The sequence below is a fragment of the Hippocampus bargibanti genome, linkage group LG05, assembly GCF_051943395.1.
Source record: "Hippocampus bargibanti isolate YZ-2025 linkage group LG05, ASM5194339v1, whole genome shotgun sequence".
Taxonomy (NCBI): Eukaryota; Metazoa; Chordata; class Actinopteri; order Syngnathiformes; family Syngnathidae; genus Hippocampus; species Hippocampus bargibanti.
The window spans coordinates 30453413-30472527 of record NC_142738.1 but is presented as its reverse complement, the minus strand read 5'-3'; the positions used below and the strand labels follow the sequence as shown (position 1 = coordinate 30472527).

The 19115-nt window shown below is 46.3% G+C and overlaps 2 protein-coding genes and 1 long non-coding RNA gene across 6 annotated transcripts in view; 2 read left to right on the top strand and 1 right to left on the bottom strand.

Annotated features, from left to right (window-relative positions):
- The window catches only part of LOC148898494 (filamin-C-like), a 58218-nt gene extending 53461 nt beyond the window's left edge, over positions 1 to 4757 (top strand). For both annotated transcript variants that reach the window (XM_088995668.1, XM_088995667.1), the window contains 10 exons: positions 104 to 226; positions 362 to 610; positions 679 to 951; positions 1059 to 1196; positions 1773 to 1888; positions 2351 to 2483; positions 3490 to 3666; positions 3741 to 3959; positions 4066 to 4275; positions 4358 to 4757. In XM_088995668.1, coding sequence (XP_088851794.1) covers positions 104 to 226; positions 362 to 610; positions 679 to 951; positions 1059 to 1196; positions 1773 to 1888; positions 2351 to 2483; positions 3490 to 3666; positions 3741 to 3959; positions 4066 to 4275; positions 4358 to 4545 — 1826 coding nt within the window. In that variant the 3' untranslated portion in view covers positions 4546 to 4757. The remainder of the gene's footprint in view (positions 1 to 103; positions 227 to 361; positions 611 to 678; positions 952 to 1058; positions 1197 to 1772; positions 1889 to 2350; positions 2484 to 3489; positions 3667 to 3740; positions 3960 to 4065; positions 4276 to 4357) is intronic.
- Positions 4758 to 6015: 1258 nt separating this feature from the next.
- Positions 6016 to 9922, bottom strand: LOC148898493 (uncharacterized). 2 transcript variants are annotated; one of them, XR_016114900.1, is made up of 4 exons: positions 9783 to 9922; positions 9499 to 9593; positions 7104 to 7319; positions 6016 to 6572 (listed from the first exon to the last, which is right to left on the bottom strand). It is a non-coding gene; the product is annotated as an uncharacterized LOC148898493 (long non-coding RNA). The 2 variants fall into 2 exon arrangements; XR_016114901.1 differs by having other exon boundaries at positions 7104 to 7314.
- Positions 9884 to 18658, top strand: LOC148898492 (dopamine receptor D4-like). Of its 2 annotated transcripts, none has more exons than XM_088995675.1 (4): positions 9884 to 10819; positions 11981 to 12093; positions 14787 to 15295; positions 17368 to 18658. In XM_088995675.1, exons 1-4 carry the CDS (start codon positions 10517 to 10519, stop codon positions 17592 to 17594), a joined length of 1152 nt encoding a protein of 383 aa, XP_088851801.1. In that variant the 5' UTR covers positions 9884 to 10516; the 3' UTR covers positions 17595 to 18658. The 2 variants fall into 2 exon arrangements, with proteins under 2 accessions (XP_088851801.1, XP_088851802.1); XM_088995676.1 differs by having other exon boundaries at positions 9900 to 10762.
- Positions 18659 to 19115: the final 457 nt, after the last annotated feature.

Genomic DNA, 19115 nt, shown 5'->3' with positions numbered 1-19115 from the left:
CGGTCGTAAGTCTGATGTATACCGAGACGATGGTACAATGTGGGCGGACGGTGGTCAACTTCTCTGAACAACAAGATCGTTTGCGGTTTTTCCTTTTCTCCAGGAAGTCCTTTCACCGTAAAGGTGACCGGCGAGGGCAGGATGAAGGAGAGCATCACCAGAAAAAGGCAGGCGTCCTCCATTGCTTCGGTGGGAAGCACCTGCGGACTCAACCTGAAGATTCCAGGTCAGCACACACGCCAGCCACAGCAAAAACGGGCCGGATCCATTAACCAAAGAGGACTCGGCATCAGGACGCGTCGACCACCGCATCTTTCAAACCGGCAGTCCGCCTTTTCTGACGACTCTCCTCTGCTGGCAGGAAACTGGTTTCAGATGGTGTCGGCCCAGGAGAGGCTGACCCGCACGTTCACCCGCAGCAGCCACACGTACACCCGCACCGAGCGCACCGAGATCAGCAAAACCCGCGGCGGCGAGACCAAACGGGAAGTCCGGGTGGAGGAAAGCACCCAGGTGGGGGGAGGAGCCAGCCCCTTCAGAGATGTTTTTGGAGACTTCCTGGGCCGGGAGAGCCTCAGCACCTTCTCCGGTATCACGGCCAGACCTGAAGGTGGGCAAGTTGGGTGGAGAAAGAAACCCCAAATCTGGCGTCTCACCCGTTGCCATCTTGCGCCTCAGCGGCCGAGCTTGGCTCCCAGGCCATGACGGCCCAGGTGACCAGTCCCGGGGGGAAGACGGTGGACGCCGACATTGTGGACGGAGGAAACAGCACCTACAGCGTGCGCTTCATCCCCCAGGAGATGGGCCCCCACACCGTCAACGTCAAGTACCGGGGCCAGCACGTCCCCGGGAGCCCTTTCCAGTTCACCGTGGGGCCCATGGGCGAGGGAGGGGCGCACAAGGTCCGCGCCGGAGGTCCTGGCCTGGAGAGGGGCGTGGCCGCCGCACCTTGTAAGTAGGGGTAGGCGCCTCCTCGTCGTGGCGTCTGCGTCCGGTTGCCTAAAAGCGGCGGGTGGTGCGAAGAGGGTGGGGAACTCACTTGGCCTCTCTTTTCGCAGCCGAATTTAGCATCTGGACCAGAGAGGCGGGCGCCGGGGGGCTGTCCATTGCGGTGGAGGGGCCCAGCAAGGCGGAAATCTCCTTTGAGGACAGAAAGGACGGTTCCTGCGGCGTCTCCTACGTCGTGAAAGAACCCGGTCCGTCGGTGGTGGGGCGCCCACTTGTCCTTGTTTTCACGGAATAACTCAAATAAATAAAAAGTTAGCTAGCTAGCTATTAGATATACAGTAAAGTCTCGTTATATCGATATTCAAGGGAGTCCGAAAAAATATCGATATAACTGGGACTATCGATATATCCGACCCTGTTTGCATGTAATTTTCTCCGTGCGTGCATAGAAATAGTATCGATATAACCGGGACTATCGATATATCCGATATCGATATAATGAGACTTTACTGTATTAATAGATAGCTAATAGATATCCAGCCAACTAGCTAGCCAATAAGCATCTAACAGCTCGCCAGCTAATAGATAGCTAATAGATATCCTACGAACTAGCCAGCCAATACACATTTAATAGATAGCTACCAGCCAGTTAGATAGCCAATAGGTAGCCAGCCAGCCAGCTAGATAGCTAACAGATACCCAGCTATCAGCTTGCTAGCCAGCTGGATAGATCGCTAAATGATAGCCAGATAGCCAGCCAGATAGCTAATAGATAGCCAGCTAGCTAATGTGAGCCGAATCTAATAAAGCATGTGTTCTCCCAGGTGACTACGAAGTATCCATTAAGTTCAACAACGAGCACATCCCCGACAGCCCGTTCATCGTTCCCATCGCAACGCTGTCGGACGAAGCTCGCAGGCTCACCTTCACCAGCCTGCAGGTGAGACATCCTCCCCACCCCTCCATCTCTCAGAACGGCGCTTCTTTCGCAACACGAGGAAGCCGGCCACCGCTCACGTTCGGGATTAACTGTCTCTCGCCCGGCGTTATGTGCAGAGTGTCAAGGGCGACGCAAAACGGGGTTAGCGCTGAGCATTTCATTAGCCATCGCAAGCAATGGTTCTTTTGGCTCAGCTGACTCCAAAAATCCGGCTCTTTTGGCTCCCAAATGGCTCCTCAGTTTGTTTGTTTGTTTGTTTGTTTGTTGCTTAAATGAATTAACTAGCAAAAATTACATAACATTATGTGAAAAACGAATTACTCATGTTAAAAATACACTATATCAAATATTTTTATTTGTATGGCTTTATTTATATGTGATGGGAATTGCGGCTCTTTTCAGAGAGCCAGTTCTTTTCATTCATTCATTCATTCATCTTGTCATTCTCATCCCTGTTTTTAGGAGAAAGATTTGAAGGTCAACCAAGAAGCCTCGTTCCTGGTGCAGCGCAACGGCACCCGCGGCCTGGTGGACGCCAAAGTGCACACCCCCTCCGGCTGCTCCGAGGAGTGTTATGTCACCGAGTTGGATGGCGGTAAGCCCCTCCCTTCAAAGCGCCTTTCCCCTCCTGGGGTCTGGATCCCACATTTCATATACAGTGATACCTTGGCTAACGAACGTTTCGGTTTACGAACGCTAAATTCACGAGAATTTAATCTTGACATATGAACTATTTTTCGGGATACACACGGGCCGCCACAATGAGTCATGTGTCGTTTGCGAACGAGCCCGTTCTCCTAACAAGGAAATGGCAGCCACTATTTTTTGTCCTCGATTCCCCGCCCCCAGTCTTAGGTTAAAGCCGCACGTGATTGGTCAAGAACGCAGCAGAAACACAGATCTGACAATAAAAATGGATAGTTAGACGACAGTGAGAGAGGCAGTGGGAAAATGGATAGAAAACACAGTGACATTTGAACTTTGACAGTTCAAAGGCAAAGTATAGACTGCAAGGTTAAAATATCCCATCAATTTTCAATTCAGTTTCTAGTGTGTCTGCCTGCATCTGTTGCAATCTCACAACTTTTGTAAAAGTTGTACAACCCATTGCTCCTTAAAACACTTGATGCTAACAGCTATCGACCCAGCTAAACAGAAAACAATTGATGAGGAACTTGGTAAAAATGATCGCAGAGAAAGCACGGCAACTTTACTCGGATAGCGTCAAGAGGCAACCTGGAATATTCCGCTCAAGCACGTAAGGGGTCTGTTAGCTTTGCGCTAATAGCAAAGGTAAACCGTTCCTCGGAGAGCTGGCAGAAATGAGCGCAGAATTCCAAACTAGCGTGACATTGCCATCCAGATCGAGTTGCGGCAGGCGAGCGGCTGACTAGCGTCCTCCGTCGACGCTAGCGTATTGTATTGTATTGTATTGCATTGCATTGCATTGCATTGTATTGTATTGTATTGTATTGCATTGCATTGCATTGCATTGCATTGCATTGTATTGTATTGCATTGCATTGCATTGTATTGTATTGTATTGTATTGTATTGTATTGTATTGCATTGCATTGCATTGCATTTGTGCGGCCTGTTTCAGACAAGACCGCCGTGCGCTTCATTCCGCGCGAGAACGGCGTTCACTCCATCGACGTCAAGTTCAACGGCTGCCACATTCCCGGCAGCCCCTTCAACGTGCGGGTGGGAGACCCCGGCCTGATCGGAGATCCGGGCATGGTGGCGGCGCACGGGCCCGGCCTGCTGGGCGGCATCACAGGTGGGCGGGCGACCACGCCGCCGGGCGCCGTCCGACTTGATCCTTCGGCTAAACCGCCGCCTCTCTCGCCGTAGGCGCGCCCGCCGACTTTGTGGTCAACACGTGCAACGCCGGACCGGGGACGCTGTCGGTCAACATCGACGGCCCGTCCAAAGTCAAGATGGACTGCTGCGAGTGTCCCGAAGGCTACAAAGTCACCTACATCCCCATGGCGCCCGGAAACTACCTCATCGCCATCAAGTACGGCGGCCCGCAGCACATCGTGGGAAGCCCCTTCAAAGCCCGAGTGACCGGTAGGCTTCCGTTGCCGGTTTTCAGAAAAAAAAAAACCCGTCCGGGTCTGGGTCGCCGCGCTGACCTTTTGATGACTCCCGCCGCCCTTCCCGGTTTGTCTCGCAGGCGCCCGTCTGTCGGGCGGGCACAGCCTCCACGAGACGTCCTCGGTGCTGGTGGAGACGGTGAGCAAGTCGTCCCAGGCGGGCGGGGGGGCCTTCGCCGCCTCGTCGACGTCCACCTCGGACGCCAGCAAGGTGGTCTGCCGCGGGGCGGGACTGAGCAAGGCCGCCGTGGGACAGAAAAACCATTTCACGGTGGACTGCGGCAAAGCAGGTCGTTCGCCGTTGCCGTTTGGAGTTTGCAGAAAATGGCCAATCTGCTGGCGCATGCTAACGCGGCCGTTTGCTGTGCGCAGGTAGCAACATGCTAATGGTGGGCGTGCACGGCCCCCAGGCTCCGTGCGAGGAGGTCTACGTCAAGCACGTGGGCAACAAACTCTACAACGTCACCTACGGCGTCAAGGAAAAGGGCAGCTACACCGTCATCGTCAAATGGGGAGACCACAACGTTCCCGGAAGCCCCTTCAAAATGGCCGCGTCCTAAAAGTCTGAGCGGTCCCTCACTCGGCAGATGATTTTGGGGGCTGATCACCGCTGACTGCGCCCTAGCTCACGCCGGTTGTGTGTGTGTGGCAAAATGTGTGTGGAATGGCGAGCGCCGCATTGAGAGTGACGTTGGTTGTCACGTCAACGTTGTCTTTTTTCGTATCTGAAGCGATTTTTGCAAGCCTAATAAAGATTTCAAGGACAAATGGAGCCCCATTCCTGCTCACTTGTGTTTTCAACGGCCGCCGCGTATTCCTTCTCGGCCTTCGACGCGTTCTGGACACCTTCTGGACGCCTTCTGGACTCCTTCTGGACGCCTTTTCTGCACCTTCTCTGCGCCTTCTGGACACCCTCTGGACACCTTCTGGACGCCTTCTGGACTCCTTCTGGACGCCTTCTCGGCACCTTCTCTGCACCTTCTCTGCGCCTTTTCTGCACCTACTCGGCACCTTCTCTGCGCCTTGTTGACGCCTTCTCAATGCCTTCAACGCCTTCTGGATGCTTTCTAGACGACTTCTTGACACCTCTGCGCCTTCTCTGCGCCCTTTTGCGCCTTCTATGCGCCTTCTTGCTGCCTTCTCGATGCCCTCGATGCCTTCGGGACACCTTCTGGATGCCTTCTCAATGCCTTCGACACCTTCTGGATGCCTTCTCGGCACCTTCTCTGCACCTTTTAGGCACCTACTCGGAACCTTCTCTGCGCCTTGTTGACGCCTTCTCAATGCCTTCAACGCCTTCTGGACGCCTTCTGGATGCTTTCTGGACGACTTCTCGACACCTCGGCACCTTCTCTGCGCCTGCTCTGTGCCTTCTCTGCACCCTTTTGCGCCTTCTATGCGCCTTCTTGATGCCTTCTCGATGCCTTCGAGGCCTTCTCGACCCCGACCCCTTCTCGACGCCTTTGACGCCTTCTGGACGCCTTTTCTGCACCTTCTCTGCGCCTTCTGGACACCCTCTGGACACCTTCTGGACGCCTTCTGGACTCCTTCTGGACGCCTTCTCGGCACCTTCTCTGCACCTTCTCTGCGCCTTTTCTGCACCTACTCGGCACCTTCTCTGCGCCTTGTTGACGCCTTCTCAATGCCTTCAACGCCTTCTGGATGCTTTCTAGACGACTTCTTGACACCTCTGCGCCTTCTCTGCGCCCTTTTGCGCCTTCTATGCGCCTTCTTGCTGCCTTCTCGATGCCCTCGATGCCTTCGGGACACCTTCTGGATGCCTTCTCAATGCCTTCGACACCTTCTGGATGCCTTCTCGGCACCTTCTCTGCGCCTTTTAGGCACCTACTCGGAACCTTCTCTGCGCCTTGTTGACGCCTTCTCAATGCCTTCAACGCCTTCTGGACGCCTTCTGGATGCTTTCTGGACGACTTCTCGACACCTCGGCACCTTCTCTGCGCCTGCTCTGTGCCTTCTCTGCACCCTTTTGCGCCTTCTATGCGCCTTCTTGATGCCTTCTCGATGCCTTCTCGATGCCTTCGAGGCCTTCTCGACCCCGACCCCTTCTCGACGCCTTTGACGCCTTCTGGGCGCCTTCTCGGCGCTTTCTCAGCGCCTTCTCTGAGCTTTCTGGGCGCCTTCTCGGCGCCTTTGACGCCTTCTCGACGCCTTATCGATGCCTTCTCAATGCCTTCGACACCTTCTGGACGACTTTTCGGCACCTTCTCTGCACCTTCTAAGCACCTACTTCTCGGTGCCTTCTGGATGACTTTGATGCCTTCTCAACGCCTGTGGATGCCTTCTCAACACCTTCTCGTCGCCTTGTCGGCACCTTCTCGACACCTTCTCGATGCCTTCTTGACGCCCTTGATGCCTTCTCGATGCCTTCGACGCCTTCTCTGCACCTTCTCGGCGCCTTTGACGCCTATGTATGCTGGCTGGCTGGCCAAAATTGTCATACGCGTTCCCGTCCTGCTAGCGCGTTGCGGTGCCAGGCGTAGAATTACAATTTTAAAATTAGGGTCTGGAGGTCATGGTCGCAAGTACGGGTGGTCGTAAGTCGAGGCGGTCATAAGTCGGATGTTACCTGTACAAATTGGGAAAAACATCGCCAGAGGTCTGACCAGCGCTTTATCTGCAAGAGAGAAAAAAACAACCCGAACAAATTGGAGAATGGTGCTCCACGTCATGCTTTTCAATTCCAGAATCAATTTGGGAATGCCAGCGAATGAGACAATGGAACTAAATACAGGTAACATCCAACATTCCTTTCCGACCAAACGGTCGTAAGTCAAAATGGTCGTAAGTTGAAACCCGTTCAAAAATGTTGAATAGAGACTCGGAGGCTAAGTGACTGGCAAACTACGCCCTATGGTGCCATCACGCGGTCGATTGCTCTGCGAGAGTGAGATGCTGGTGGCTGGCCAAAATGGTCGCACGCGTTGCCAGCCTGCTAGCGCGTTGCGGTGCTGGGCGTAGAATTAACATTTTTAAAATAGGGTCTGGAGTAAGAACGGGTGGTCGTAAGTCAGATGTTACCTATATATAGGGCCAGAGCTACCAGCAAAAAAAATTGTTCTGACGAAGCCTTTTGGATGAGAAGCGAAACATCCGTCACCTTGAAAGAAGTACAGATGACGGCTGAAGAAACCTTTTCATCGAAGAACATTGTTGACGTTGGTTCTGTGGGCGCAACTGGCAGGTCTGGAAGTGGGCCGCTTCTGCTTTTCGGTGCAAATGCAGCTGTTCCTGTCCGCAGAGCCGGAGGAAGTGGCGCTGGTGTGGCAAAGAGGTGTGTTGGACCCATCGGGGGCGTTGGGGGAGGGCCACTGACCTCCAAATGAAAAAGAATCAAATTGCAGAGTTCAAGTTAAAAGAGGTGTGATGATAAAACAAGTACAGTGTTACCTCAGCTTACGAACGCTTTAGCTAAACGAAGTTTTCGCCTTACGAACATTAAATTCGCGTGAATATAATCTTGGCATACAAGCTAGTTTTCGGCGGACGAACCAAACCACACGGCACCACGGTGGCTGGCGAACTAGTTTGCCTCACCCCTTTCCGTTGAGTGCAGGCGTGGTTTGTTATCGAAAGGAGTCCTTGTGCCATTATGGGAGCGAAAAAGACCCCACCACAGGCTAGTGTTAAGCCCAAGAGGACAAAAAGACAATGACGGTCAAGCAGATGAAGGAGATCATTGAAAAACACCGTTCCATTCCTGACTAACGACTGGCCTATTTGCCCCACTCCCACCGGTATCACCTCATCAGCATTACGAATGTTGCCTAACCCGTTCAATTGAGGTTCAATTTGGATCGTTCGTACAATAGCCTGCTTAAGCAAAACAGGTTAGGCAACATTCGTAATGTGATGAGGTAATACCGGAGGGAGTGGGGCAATCAGGCCAGTCGTTAGTCAGGAATGTAGGAACAATCGGGGCCGCATGGAGTGGTCCTCTGCTCCCCCCAACCTGAGAGTAGGGACCTATCATAGCTGTGTCCGGCGCCGCCATGGCTGGACATTAGGGATATATAAATAGGGCCGATACGACCAGTCAGACTTTAGTTCGCTGACGAAGCCTCTTGGATAGGACGCGAAACATCCGAAACCTTCAAAAAAGTACAGATGACGGCTGAAGAAACCTTCTCATCATACCAACTATTTTTCGGGAACACACGGAACGCCACAATGAGTGAGGTGTCGTTCGTGAACGAGCCCGTTCTCCAAACAAGGAAATGGCAGCCGACTTTTTTTTGTCCTCTATTCCCCGCCCCCAGTCTTCGGTTAAAGCCGCACGTGATTGGTCAAGAATGCAGCAGTGGGGGGGGGGGGTTACAGAAACACAGAGCTGCAAATAAAAATAGATAGACGACAGAGAGAAAAAGTGGATAGAAAACACAGTGAAATTTGGGCTCGTTTCAACTTTGATAGTTCAAAGGCAGAGTGTAGACTGCAAGGTTAAAATACCCCATCAATCAGGCTCCACAAATAACCTACACAAGACATCTGTACACCCAGCTAAACAGAACATAATTGATGAGGAACTAGGTAAAATTATCGCAGAGAAAGCACGGCAACTTCACTCGGATATCGTCAAGAGACAACCTAGAAGTTCGTCATCCATTGATGATTTCAAGGCTAGCCATGGATGGTTCGAGAACTTTAAGCGTCGTACAGGGATTCATTCATAGTGTCATTCGTCATGGTGAGGCAGCCAGTTCTGACGATAAAGCTTCCAAGGAATCATTCCTTAAAATGGTGAAAGAAGAAGGCTACGTTCCTCATCAAGTGTTTAAAGCTGATGAAACGGGACACTCCATTCCATCAAGCCATCAACGACCATCACAAAGGTCAATAAAACGACTTTATTACACAGTGCAGTTTGTTTCTTTAATTTCAATACCATAGCACGTTTATTAGTCATGAAATAAGGTATATTTTGTGTAGTTTTAAGGCTTGGAAAATTAGAACGTAGAAAATTATGTTTTATGGGGACCTGGGAACTGATTATTCTCATTTTAATGGTTTCCTATGGGAAATTAATGTTTGGGATACACACTTTTGGCCTTAGACACTCTGTCTGGCAACCAATTAAGTTCGTAAGCCAAGGTATCACTGTATGTAGAACACACAAGGAATTTGTCTCCGGTAGAACACAACGACAAAGTTACAAGTCAGTCACAAAGTTCAAGTGACTTTTCTCTGGAATGTTTTTCGGTCTGGTTCCACGAAATAAAATCTGAATCCTTGAACACCAAAGGCAATGCACACTTTTTAAAGGGGTTAGGGGTCACGTTACTTTTTAAGAAGGCGACAGGCTCACTGCGGTCAAGCCAGCCTCCGCTAGCTAAATTGAAGTCAAGTGAGCCGCCACTGCAATTGACAACACTAAGCATTACAGCATTACGGTAGCCTGCCGCCCGCAGGTCACCTTCAAAATAAAAGCAAGGAGAGGTCAAAATGTTCTATTTCAGAAGCATTCTAGTTGGAAATGGAATTTTAGAACGGAATACCTGCCAGTACTGTGGTTGTATCCCCAAGGTGCCCTCGTGTATTCACAATCTGCTGTAGTTGCAGGACAACTAATCCACTTCCGGGTTGAGTGAAGCTGGCGAGTCACACGCAGAAAAACTTGTGCTTGTAAAGTGTTCTTTAGAGTTTTGAAAGTCGATTTTAAGGGTATTATTATTATTATTATTATTATTATTATTATTATTATTATTATTATTATTATTATTATTCGTTAAATCGGTTTTACTCTGAAATTGACCGACGTCGCTCGTCGGCGGCAGTTTACCGTAATGCACCGTGTTAATAATCGCAGCCGCGGCTCAATTCAATTTGTTGAAATGAGGCCGGCTTGACGGCAATACAGACTCGATGTGAGCCAAGCGTTGGCAAGACGACTTGTAGCTTGTCCGAAATGGGCCAACAAACACTCCATAACAATCGGCGGCCATGACGCGCTCCCGTCGTTCGTTGAAATTACTTGAGATAACTTCACTTCCGCTTTGTCGCGTGCGTGATTTTGTCCACTTTTGAAACGCGTTTGCAATCCACACGTCCGAACGTGGAGTCCTCGGGAAACCGTTGGTCTTCGACTGGGGGGGGGGGGGGGCAGATCGCCGCCACCCAAGTCCACGCAAAATGGGCGGAATGGAAGCCGCTACCTGTCAGTCAAACGGGGTCGCCACTGGCGTGAGGAGTTCTCGCCGCGCTTGCAGTCTACAGGCTCCGAGGGCCGAAGGGAGGCCGCCCGCCGCTCGTAAGCGGCTTTCTATTAGGCATTTGACCGCGGTGCCCGAGGCGGCGAGCAGGGCGGTTGGAGCCACCCTCTCGCCCACATTTGTTCTTTCTTGCCTCAAAATGTTCGGCGGATCTTGAAGGAAACTTTTGCTCGAGTTTCTCCTCAACTTTGTGGGCCATTTTTTTGTTGGTGGTCGTTGTTTCCCTCATGAGAGCCCGAGGCGGAGGGCCAGGGGGCGCAACGAGGTCCGGCACCCAGTTCGAGGTCCGGCGGGGGGCACGGAGATGACGGACGACGCGGCGGCGGCGCCAGGGGGGTCGCCGCCTCCCTCGCCGCGGGGGCACAACGTGGCGGCGCTGGTGCTTGGGGTGCTGCTGATCGCCGCCATCGCGGGAGGCAACGCGCTGGTGTGCGTCGGCGTGCTGACCGAGAAAGCCCTCAAGACCACCACCAACTACTTCATCGTCAGCCTGGCCGTGGCCGACCTGCTGCTGGCCGTGCTGGTGTTGCCGCTCTTCGTCTATTCCGAGGTCGAGTTTCTCTCGTCGCAAAGTCGGCCAGCGTCCAATCGTAATCGGGAAGCGCAGGTGACAAAAGCGGCAACGGCGTCCTCGTCGTTTGGCGTCAGTTGCAGGAAGAGGCCAATACATTCCATACAAAATATAGCACGGAAGCAACTTACGAACAAATTCACCTTTCTGAACGACCGTTCGTATTCTGTAGTTAAATAAAAACATAAAAAATACAATACAATATAAAATCAATAAAATACTAAAAAATAAAAGAAAAAAAAAATCATAAAAAATAAATACAAAATTAAATACAATGGAAATAAAATACAATAAAAATAAAATACATAAAAATTACAATAAAATAAAGAAAAAGTACACAATAAAAAAGAAATAATGAACTACAATACAATAAAAATAAAATACAAGATGAAAAAAAATGAAAAATAAGTATAAATGAAAATTACAGTTAAAAATAAATTACAATACAGATAAAATTCAATAGAAATACAATACAAAATATGAATACAAATAAATTAATATCAATAAAATAAATAAAAAATACAACATAAATAATAAAATACAACATAAATAATAAAATACAAGACAAATAAAATAAAAGATAAAATAAAATGGATAAATGAAAATTAAATTAAAACAACGCTAAATAAATTACAATACAAAATATAAATAAAAATAAATATAAATTACAATAAAAGAAATAAAAAGTACACAATAAAAAAATACAATACAATACAAAAAAATGAAGAAGTATAAAAGAAAATTAAATAAAAAAGTTAAATAACGTTAAAAAATAAATTACGAAACAAATAAAATAAAAATCCAAATGCATTTAAATAAAAAACATGAAATGCGTGGGGTAACGTGACCTTGAGAGTTTTGAAAGGCACTTACAAATGAAATGGATTATTATTATTATTTACAGGCAATATGCATTCAAAATAGTGGCATAAAAGAATGGAAATACTCCAATCCAATACTACTAGCTAGCTACCTAGCTGGCTATCTATTTGCTATCTTTTTTGCTACATATTAGCTATCTGTCGCTGCTCACCCACAGAAAAAAAATTATCCTGTGACTGTAAAGTGACCTTGAGAGTTTTGAAAGGTGCTTAGAAATCAGATTAATAATTATTATTATCTGGTTAGCTATGGAGCTAGCTGTCTATGACTTATATAGCTATCTAGCTGGCTCTCTATTAATTTTGCCGTTTGCAGTTCCAGGACGGCGCGTGGACGCTGAGCACAGGCGCGTGCGACGGCCTGATGAGCATGGACGTCATGCTGTGCACCGCCTCCATCTTCAACCTTTGCGCCATCAGCGTCGACAGGTACGCTGGCCTCCACGTACCATTCTTTTTGATGGCGTCCATTTCGGGATCATGGCGACAAATGACAGGAAAGGTCATAATGAAGCTAGATGGAATGACAACCGCTGCCTTCCAAGTGCAAAAAGAAGCTAAGCGCCATTGTACAAGTGCTGCTATTAGCTTCCCTATGTCCAACTACCGTATTTTCCCATGTATAAGGCGCACCCCCAATGAATGGTGTCTTTTCAAACTTTTTCCATGTATAAGGCACACTTTCAATGAATGACAAAAGTTTTCCAAATATCATATGTAAAGATATAAACAGTATCCAAATATAATATATAAATACAAAAAAAATTCCCAAATATAATAAATAGTTACACGTTTTTCAAATATAATACTGTATATGAATATATACAAGTTTTCCAAATATAATATATGAATATATAAATGTTTACCAAATATGTATATAAACATTTTCCAAATATAATATATAAATACAGAAAGGTTTTCCAAATATAAGGTACGAATATATCAGTTTTCCAAGTATATGTCAACACTTTCCAAATATAATATATAAATATATCAAAGTTTTCCAAATATAATATATAAATATCAGTTTTCCAAATATAAAATATAAATGTATCAAAATTTTCCAAATATAATGTATACATGTATAAATGTTTTCCAAATATGTATGTAAACATTTTCCAAATATAGTATATAAATACAGAAAAGTTTTCCAAATATAATATATAAATATCAGTTTTCTAAATATAAAATATAAATGTATCAAAATTTTCCAAATATAATGTATACATATATAAATGTTTTCCAAATATAATATATATCTAAACATTTTCCAAATATAGTATATAAATATATCAAAGTTTTCCAAATATAGTATGTAAATATATCAGTTTTCCAAATATAATATCCAAATGTAACAAAATTTTCAAAATATAATGTATCCATATATAAATGTTTTCCAAATATAATATGTATATAAACATTTTCCAAATATATAAATACAGAAAAGTTTTCCAAATATAATATACGAATATATCAGTTTTCCAAGTAAAATATGTAAATATGTAAGTATGTCAACCCTTTCCAAATATAATATATAAATATATAAAAGTTTTCCAAATATAATATATAAATATCAGTTTTCTAAATATAAAATATAAATGTATCAAAATTTTCCTAATATAATGTATACATATATAAATGTTTTCCAAATATATGTATCTAAACATTTTCCAAATATAATATATAAATATATCAAAGTTTTCCAAATATAGTATGTAAATATATCAGTTTTCCACATATAAAATAAATGTATCAAAATTTTCCAAATACAGTATAATGTATACATATATAAATGTTTTCCAAATATAATACGTAAATAAACATTTTCCAAATATAATATATAAATAGAGAAAAGTTTTCCACATATAATATATAAATATCAGTTTTTCCAAATATAAAATATAAATGTATCAAAATTTTCCAAATATAATGTATACATATATAAATGTTTTCCAAATATAATATGTAACTATATAAACATTTTTCAAATATAATACAGTGGGACCTTGGCTTACGCACTTAATTGGTTCCCAGACAGAGTGTGTAAGGTGACAAGTGTGTATCCCAAAAAACAATTTCCCATAGGAAACCATTCAAATGAGAATAATGCGTTCCCAGGTTTCCATAAAATATAATTTTCTACTTTCTAATTTTCTAATCCTTAAAACTACACAAAATATACCTTATTTTATGTATAATAAATGTGCTACAGTATTATGATTAAAGAAATAAAGTGTACTATATAATAAAGTCATTTTATTTACCTTTGTGATGGTCAAGAACCCACTGCTGGGTTCTTGACCAATCACGTGGCTTTAACCGAAGACGCCATTTTGTTTTTTGGAGAATGGCCTCACTCTCTGTCTTTAACCCCATCCCCCACTGCTGCGTTCTTGACCAATCACGTGGCTATAACCTAAGACTGGGGGCGGGGAATAGGGGACAAAAACAATCGGCTGCCATTTTCATGTAAGGAGAACGGGTCGTTCGCGAAGGACACATCACTCATTGCGGCGCTCCGTGTGTATCCCGAAAAATAGTTCGTATGCCAAGGTAAAGGTACAGGGTGATATTTTCAAGAAAATCAAGGTCTTTTTTGGGGGGGTGTCTTATACACGGGGTAATGTGCTCATTTTAAGTGTGTATTCCAAACATTCATTTCCCATACGAAACAATTAAAATGTGAATAATCCGTTCCCAGGTACCCATAAAACATGATTTTCCATCTATTGGCTATGTATTATTATTATTTAATTATTTAATTATTATTTAATGATTATTATTATTATTATTATTACTATTTTATTATTACTACTATTACTCCTATTACTATTATGATGATGATGATGATTATTATTATTACTATTATTATTATTACTACTATTACTCCTATTACTACTATTACTATGATGATGATTATTATTATTATTATTACTACTATTACTCCTATTACTACTATTATTATGATGATGACGATTATTATTATTCCAAAAGATGAAGTTCGTTTCCATGGCACTGACCTTTCCATAGAAAGTGGGACAAAGGTCACGAGTGGGATCAGGACGGAACGAACGTGCTCGGTCCCGCCGCTGAAGCTTCCCTGTCGTTTTTGGGGTCTTTAGGTTCATGGCGGTGCTGATCCCGCTCCACTACAACCGCAAGCACGTGGACCTGCGGCAGGCGGCCCTGCTGGCGGCCACGTGGCTCCTGGCCCTGGCGGTGGCCTCGCCCGTCATGCTGGGCGTCAACCAGGTAGCGGGGCGGCGCCCCGGCCAGTGCAAGCTGGAGAACGCCGACTACGTGCTGTACTCGTCCGTGTGCTCCTTCTTCATCCCGTGTCCCGTCATGCTGCTGCTCTACTGCGGGATGTTCCGAGGCCTGCGCCGCTGGGAGGAGGCGCGCAAGGCCAGGCTGAGGAGCAGCATCCAGGCCTGCAGAAGGCTAAGGGGGGCCTGCGCCGACCCGGCGCCCCCGCTACCGCCGCTTTTGCCGCCCATCATCAGGCGGGACTCGGACGACGCCTCCGGACCGGCCTCGGGTGTCAAGTCGGACCCCCAACCTCGGCGCAGGAGCAGGGCCAAGATCAACACCCGCGAGAGGAAGGCCATGAAGGTGCTGCCTGTGGTCGTAGGTACGCCAAAGCAAATCAAACTGGTGAAATGCCATGCTCGTTTATTGAGCTAGCTAGCGGGCAAGCTAGCTTGCTCTCTTTCTACAGTATTCAGCTAGCCGGCTAATTCCTTACATCACAGGTGTGAAAGTTGAGGCTTGGGGGCCAAATCTGGTCCGCCACCTCATTTGGTTCGGCCCGCCAAAGCAAATCAAACTGGTGAAAAGCAATGCTCATCTATTGAGGGAGCTAGCAATCAAGCTAGCTAGCTCTCTTTCTACAGTATTCAGCTAGCCGGCTAATTTCTTACATCGCAGGTGTCAAAGTTGAGGCCTGGGGGCCAAAATCCGGCCCACCACCTCATTTGGTTCGGCCCGCCAAAGCAAATCAAACTGGTGAAATGCCATGCTCGTTTATTGAGCTAGCTAGCGGGCAAGCTAGCTTGCTCTCTTTCTACAGTATTCAGCTAGCCGGCTCATCCCTTACATCAAAGATGATGAAGTCCAGGCCCGGGGGCCAAAACTCGCCCGCCACCTCATTTGTTTCGGCCTGCCAAAGCAAATCAAACTTGTAAAATGCCATGCTCATCTTTTGAGCTAGCTAGCAATCAAGCTAGCTAGCTCTCTTTCTACAGTATTCAGCTAACTGGCTAATTCCTTACATCACCGGTGTGAAAGTTGGGGCCTGGGGGCCAAATCCGGCCCGCCGCCCCATTTGATTCGGCCCGCCAAAGCAAAGCAAACGTAAAATTCCATGCTCATATATCGAGCTAGCTAGTGATCGAGCTAGCTAGCTCTCTTTCTACAGTATTCAGCTAGCCGGCTAATTCCTTACATCACAGGTGTGAAAGTTGAGGCCTGGGGGCCAAATCTGGCCCACCACCTCATTTGAATCGGCCCGCCAAAGCAAATCAAACTCGCGACAGACAGGCCTAAAAGGCTTCAAGTGGGTTCGAGTCAACCCGGCGGTTCACTTTTTCTTCCCGGGTCGCCTCAGAGGTGGCGCGGGACGGCGTTTGCGCGGCGAGCGCCTTTCAAGGCGGCGGCATTCATCCGTGCCGTCGCGCCATCTTTGTGTGTTTGGGCGACGGAACAAATCAGTTGGGCCTATTAATAGCATCGCGCGGCGTGCTAATGCGCACATGTGCTTCCCCGTAGCACTTTGTGCAGCGCCTTAATCCCGAAAGCCAATTACAGCGTATCAAGCGCTCAAATGCAAAACGCTCCTTCAACGCACAAAGTGTTTGTTCTGAAAGCCCCAGAATTCAACATTTGGAATACCCGCGTTCAAGATGCGCATTCGGAATTCATTTGGGCAACAAACGCCAAGCACGTTTTAACCGTGAGCCCTCCATTAACAAGTTCTTTCATCGGAAATAGAGTTAATTCCTAAATTATGTTGGTCTGAAGTTATCTGTGCTTGAAATGGGGGTGTCTGTACAAAAGGCAAATGGAATACAGGTAACTTACGACCGAGTTCCGTTCCGACCAAACGGTCGTAAGTCAAAATGGTCGTAAGTCGAAATCCATTCCAAATGTTGAATAGAGACTCAGAGGCTAAATGACTGGCAAACTCCCCTCTTCTGGTGCCATCACGCGGTCGATTGCTGTGCAAGAGTGAGATGATGTCTGCCTGGCCAAAATTGTGGTGTGCGTTGCCGGCCTGCTAGCGCGTTGCGGTGCCGGGCGTAAAAACAATTAAATAGGGGCTGGGGGTCGTGGTCGGAAATACGAGTGGTCGTAAGTCGGATGTTACCTGTACATAAAACATATCCAGAGGTCTGACCTGCGCTTTATCGCAAGCAAGATAAAAACAACCCCAACAAACTTGGGAATGGCGCTTTTCAATTCCCGAATGGATTCGGGAATGGCAGCGAATGAGCTAACTAACCGTGGAACTAATACAAAAAAATCAGGTATCGTGTGCTAAACCCAAGCACCATTTTGTCCGTTAGCTCATTGCTAACGCCTGTCGGGGAATGCCATAGATGGGCGAAGGAAAACAACGGCGACACTGAGGTGAGGGCGCATCATGCCGCCATATTGGGGCGTGTCCAATTGACCCTTTTTTGTTGTTGTTCCGGGTTGTCTTAGGGGTGTTCCTGTTGTGCTGGACGCCGTTTTTTGTGCTGCATATCGTGCGCGCCCGCTGCCAGGCGTGCGACATCCCGCCCGCCGTGATGAGCGTGGCCACCTGGCTAGGCTACGTCAACAGCGCCCTCAATCCCGTCATCTACACCGCCTTCAATGCCGACTTCCGACGCTTTTTCAAAAACGTCCTGCGCCGCGGCTGCTGCTATCGCAGCGCAGGACGTTTTTGAATTGATTGATTGATTGATTGATTGATTGAATCAATTGGATTTCAATCAATCATGTTTGCTTTCAACATTTAACTTGTAGTGGACGTGCACATTCCACCATGACGTCCCTGATCCACTGCTGAAAAGGACGATTTGATCCTCTCCTCTTTCATCTACAACTGCTTCATGTCACAAAGAGGGTACAGCAAGGGCTGAAGAATCAATGACTCTCTGTGTCTTTGTTTTGTCACATTATTTGTTATTTAGTTTTTTTTTTTTGTTCTTTTGACTTCAAGCTGCCTTTCCAGCAGCTCCTGTATTTTGTTTTTCTACTTCTTTCTTTCCTTTCCTCTTCCTTTCATAACTTTGCTGCTGTGAAATCGTGGGACAGGAGATGTGAGACAATCTCTTTAAGTCAATGGATGCTACAGCTTCGTGTTTGTTTTCAACATTTAGCTTGTAGCAGACGTGCATCTTTCCCTACATTATATCACTAAAGGTTGAGTGAAGGCCTAGCTAGCTTTCTGTTAGCTAGCTAGCTGAGTTACTTAGCTATCGAATTAGCTGTCTATTAGCTACCTAGCTTTCTATCTGAGTCACTTCCGGGTTGAGTGAAGGCCTAGCTAGCTATCTGTTAGTGATATATTAGCTAGCTAGCTTTCTAGCCGAGTTACTTCCAAGTTGAGTGAATGCTGGCGCGTGTGGCTGCCGCTGCTCACCCACAGAAAAACTGATCCTGTGACTGTAAAGTGACCTTGAGAGTTTTGAAAGGCGCTTAGAAATGAAATGGATTATTATTATGAACATAAATGTACATTTTTCTACTGCGAGACGAATAAAGGTACATCCAATCCAATTGAATTCGTTCATAAATTGAATTGATTTTACAATAAAAGCTTTGGATTGGATAGTCTCCCATCTTTTGCCCCACGTCAATCCGCTTCAATTCCAAGCCGCGACCGTTCCACATCCTTTCTTCTCCTTTCAATACAAACTGACTTTTTTTTCATGCGAATATATTTCATGATGGATTTTTGGGGAGAACGATAAAAAAAACAAAGCATTGAAATGAGAATCCACTAAAACTGGGTGTCAAAGGTCATTTTTTTTGCCGCGGACCACATTGTAGTTATGTTTTCCTCTCAGGGGCCATTTTTGAATTTGGGGAAGCCTTTAGCATGTTTAATCCCCTGGAAAATATGACATAATGAACACACTACATATTGAATAACTGGTTTTGAAATTTGGAGTCAAAAATAATGACTTAGTGTCGTCTACATGTCTGCAATTTGAAATTTTGGTTGGGACTTTAGCGAGCATCATGGAAGCTAGCGAGCTCAATCCTTTCGAAAAACAATACAGTCGGTTTACGAACGTTAAATTCACGAGAATTTAATCTTGGCATACAAACTATTTTTCGTGATACACGCAGAGCGCCACAATGAGTGATGTGTCGTTCGTGAACGAGCCCGTTCTCCAAACAAGGAAATGGCAGCCACTATTTTTTTGTCCTCTATTCCCCGCCCCCGGTCTTCTGTTAAA